The sequence below is a fragment of the Vicia villosa genome, unplaced genomic scaffold (assembly GCF_029867415.1).
Source record: "Vicia villosa cultivar HV-30 ecotype Madison, WI unplaced genomic scaffold, Vvil1.0 ctg.000113F_1_1, whole genome shotgun sequence".
Classification (NCBI taxonomy): domain Eukaryota; kingdom Viridiplantae; phylum Streptophyta; class Magnoliopsida; order Fabales; family Fabaceae; genus Vicia; species Vicia villosa.
Window position 1 is genome coordinate 1,411,804 of NW_026705021.1, and position 4,739 is coordinate 1,416,542.

Genomic DNA, 4,739 nt, shown 5'->3' on the forward strand with positions numbered 1-4,739 from the left:
AACTAAATTGCTATTCTCCATTCATCAGACATTTGATTTGACTTCATAATTTCGTTAAAGAGTTTGGTAAGCCACTCAATATCTCTATCTCTAAAAACTTTTCACACTTCAATAGGTATGTTGTCTGACCTAACCGCCTTACTGTTACAAATCATTTTCAACGCTTCTTTTACCTCTTGTTTTTAAATTCGACGGTAGTAATTATAGTTTTGATCCTCTTCCCTAACGTCGAGTCTGATAATATATCAGATCCTTCAATGCATAATTGACACTAATCTAATTAAATTTCAAATGATTATTTTGTTCTCACCCTTACCTTTTATCCAAATCAAAAGTAATTAGTGAGGATTTAAAATCCTTATATTTGTTTTGCATGTAATTAATAGCCAATTTCAGTAAATAAGATGATAGGAGTTTCAATATGAATGGATGATGTTTTGGTGTTGATGAAATAATACAGGTTGTAAATGTACTTTAGATCATGATGTGTTCTAAGCTATCATTACTTTGGAAACTTTTAAATGTACTCCAATCATGAGGTGCTTGAAAACAAAATTTATCTTCATTAAATCTACTTCACATAAAGTAAACTCAGTTCTCATAGATTCCAAACTAAACACACTAATTTTCCAATTTCATTCAGGGTCCAAAACTTTTTACAAGACAATATGTAAGAAAACTGGAACCACCTAACTTTCATATCTCAAACATCATATCCAACTAAAACTTTCTATAATCAACACAAATAATGAGATGTTAAAACAAACAAAAACTTCATGAGTAAGTCAAGTAAATAAAAATCCATCTCCAATCAGTATAATGTAGATATCATATCACTTTGTTTCTCCTCTAGGACTGAGAAGTAATTAAGGTGAATTACCAAAAGAGATAAAACTAGTATTCATGTCTCTATTTCCAACATAGGAGCTTGAGTTTGTCTTATCAAATGAAGTAGTTCCAAGAGAATGCAAGAATTCATCAAACCCCTCTTGTGAATCAATACCTCCTGGCTTTCTCATTTCATTTGGTAACTCAACTTCTCCATCCAAAATGCTCACAACTTGCCTCATGTTAGGCCTTATAGTAGGAACATCATTTGAACATATCAATCCCAATTTCAATACCATCAATAACTCACTTTCAATAAAATTACCATTCAATTTAGGGTCCACTACTTCAAGTGCTCTTCCTTCTTTGAACCTTTCCCACACCCAATCCACCAACACTAATTCTTCCTGTATTGCCTTTGGTTCAATAGGCCTTCTTCCGCAAGCAACCTCTAGCAAAAGCGCGCCAAATGCAAAAACGTCGGAGCTTGTTGTTGCTCTTCCCGTTCTAGGCAACTCCGGCGCTAAATAGCCTAATGTTCCCACCACTCTTGTTGTACCTGGATTAGCACCATGTTCATACAACCTTGCCAAACCAAAATCACCTAATCTTCCATTAAGTTCAAAATCTAACAGCACGTTACTAGCTTTAACATCTCTATGTATTACCACTTGCTCATACCCTTCATGAAGATACAAAAGACCTGAAGCAACACCCTTTATTATCTTAAACCTTTGTTCCCAACTCAGCACAAATTCTGAATCCTCAAACAAGTACTTGTCTAAGCTTCCATTCGCCATGAAATCGTACACAAGTAAAAGGTCTCCTCTGCGACGACACCACCCGAGTAACTGAACCAAATTCCGGTGACGAAGCCGGCCTATGCTCGCGATTTCCGACACAAATTCCCTCAACCCTTGTTTCGACTCATGCGAAACTCTCTTAACAGCCACTTGAATCTTCGATTTCGGCAACGTCCCTTTGTAAACTCTGCCAAAACCACCCTGCCCAAGTAACCCTTTCTCCTTGAAACCTTTTGTAGCTTTCTTAAGCTCTTGATAAGAGTATCTATGAGGCCCAACTTCAAGCTCCCATGCTTCTATAACATCAGCATTCTTGATTTTTCTGAAAAGGTAAAAACCAAAGGCTATAGAACCCAATACAATAACAGAAGCCGCAACCGAAACACCGGTTATCAAAGAAGTTTGTTTCTTCTTTGGCTGTGGAAGCTGTGGCAGTGAAGACAGATCAAGCAAAGGTGCTGGTCCATTGATTTTGAAACTCCAACCCAAAAGATAATGAGAGCTAGCAAGTAAACCAGTAGAAGCAGAGAAACCAACATACATAGTATCAAGAAGAACCATTGAAAGATCCAAATGAAAAGACAAGGTAGGTTTTTTAGGTTTGTTAGAAGTTGGAGAAAGTGTAACACTAACATTATTCACCAAAGAATCATAATCAACCCAAACTAGAATAGCTTTTCCACCTTTAATATTAAGATCTTGAAAAACCAAATCATCATTGTAATAACCAGCCTTAACAGAAGCATTTGACATCATACTATTGATGTTAATCCCAACATGGTTATCATTAATATCACCAAACTCAAAATCCTGAACAGTGTCAAACTCAACAGCAAAAAGATGGTTAGAGAAATTACCAACATCACTTGAATTGAGAAGACCAAGATACTGACTAGGCAAAGCTTTGAGATCCTTTGTAGGTGCTATCGTGAAAGCCATGCCATGGCCACCTAGTTTGGGATACTCAGGAACAACAGCAAGAGCAAAAGATGAAGAAAAGGAGAAAACTTTACCGGTTGTTTTGTTCTTTAGTTGGAAAGGTGAAGGGTAGAAAGCATGACCCATTAATCTGCTTGTTTCATTTGTTAGTCTTATCATTCCATTTTTTTCAATCTCTGATATTCCATTCAAGGTGAGATTTTTAGGACCAGTGTTCTTGAAGCCTGGATATAGGAGCTGGTCAATTTGGGAGAGGGTTGGGAGAAAGAGGAGGAATGAAAATGATAGGATGAGTTTGAGATGGGTTTGAAGTTGCATGATGAAAAAGATGAATGAACTAATGAAAGTGAAAGGAGTGTGAATGTGATGTGGATTTTGAGGTTGGAAGAAGCATACTAGGTTGTGTACTTGTGTTTATGTTTGTGTTTTGTGTTTGTTTTGTTGAGTTTAATGAAAGTTGGTGGTGTAGATCTAAGAGAATTATGAAGGGTTAATGACAAGGAAAAGGTTGAATGAATATTAATTGTTCACATGGGGTTAGTAGTTATAGATGAGAGTGAAAATGAAGGCTTTTTTTGGGGGTATGGGTGGAATGTAAGATAGTTTTCAATAGTCTACTCTTTGAATAAAGTACAAAAAAGGGACAGCATGATGAAATTGGTGAGACAGAGAAACAACATCCATCTATATCTATATTTAAAATACTTATGAGTTTTAAATGCATCTCTAGATAAAATGTTATATATAAATAAATGAGGGTATGAATTTTTTTGAGTTTTTGAAATTTAGAAAACCTTTGAAGGATGCTAAAGGGACTAGGAAGAGAAGTTCTTGACATGAAAGTTTTTATTGGTATGAAAGGTTATTGATTTATCAACACACGTTTCTATTAATTTATTTATTATTTGTAATAATATAATGTTAATTATTTAGATTTAGAGTTTTTAATATATAAAATATCTAATCAATTGTTAAAGAGAGCGATGCTCAAGGAAAATGTTTTAAAAACTACTCCCTTCAATCACTATTATAAGCAAATATTCTCTTTTTAAATTTATTAGATAATTAATTAGATAATTTATATATATAGTTTATATAGTAGACTAAATATATTAATTATCTAATGAACTTAAAAAGAGAATTTTTGCTTATAATAGTGACTAGAGGGAGTATGTAAGGTGATCTTTGAAGTTATGCAATTATTCGGAGAAGGAACTTTGAAAACTAAAAAGTCACCTAAAAATGGATATCATTTAAAATCTAAAATCAAAAAATACAAATGTGCCTTTACATATATTTATATCCTGACTTTCTAACTAACTACGACTGAAAAATAGGTAACTGAATTAATTGGAGAAAACGGTTATAAATCTAATAATTAGAGAAGTTTATATTTTAACACCCCCTTTAAATTGGAGTGTATATAAAGGAGATTCAAGTTGGAAATCATAAGAGAGAAAGGTCCTAGATGCAATGGTTTTGTAAAGAGGTCTGCGACTTGATCTTTGGAATTGATAGGTTGAAGATGTACGACTTGGTTATGTATTTTGTCACGAACATGATGACAATCCATCTTAATATGTTTCGTACGCTCGTGGAAGACTGGATTTGTGGCAACGTAAATGACAGTTTGGTTGTCGTAAAAAATGGTGACGAGTCGAGGAAATGGGACAATAAAGTCACTGAGTAGATGAAGAAGCCATTGTGCCTCAAGACTTGTGTTGGCGAGAGCACGATATTTTGCCTCTGAAGAGGAACGCAAAACCACTTGTTACTTCTTTGATTTCTAGCTTATCAACGAAGAGCCTAGGTAGAAACAGAATCCTGTTGTTGATCTGCATGTAACTTTGCAAGATCCCCGGTCGGCATCAGTAAATCCTGTAAGAGTTAGGCTGGATGCAATTTTGAAGAATAGGCCGCTTGCAAGAGAATTTTTCAAGTAGCGAACAATTCGTAAAGCTACGTTGAAGTGTGTTATGGTAGGATTTGCAAGGAATTAGCTTAATCTACATACAGAAAAACAAATGTCAAGACGAGTATGAGTTAAGTAGATTAACTTATCGATTAGTCTTCTGAATTGGGTAGGATCAGATATGGTGTTTGTAGGGTCAATATGTAAATTGATCATGGGATCCATAAGTGTAGATGCTAGTTTAACATAAACATTTT

General features: G+C 34.7%; 1 protein-coding gene across 1 annotated transcript; it reads right to left on the minus strand.

Annotated features, from left to right (window-relative positions):
* Positions 1–438: 438 nt before the first annotated feature.
* On the minus strand, positions 439–3,218 carry LOC131624286 (L-type lectin-domain containing receptor kinase S.4-like). The gene has a single exon (XM_058895234.1). It carries the CDS (start codon positions 2,886–2,888, stop codon positions 867–869), a length of 2,022 nt encoding a protein of 673 aa, XP_058751217.1. The 5' UTR covers positions 2,889–3,218; the 3' UTR covers positions 439–866.
* Positions 3,219–4,739: the final 1,521 nt, after the last annotated feature.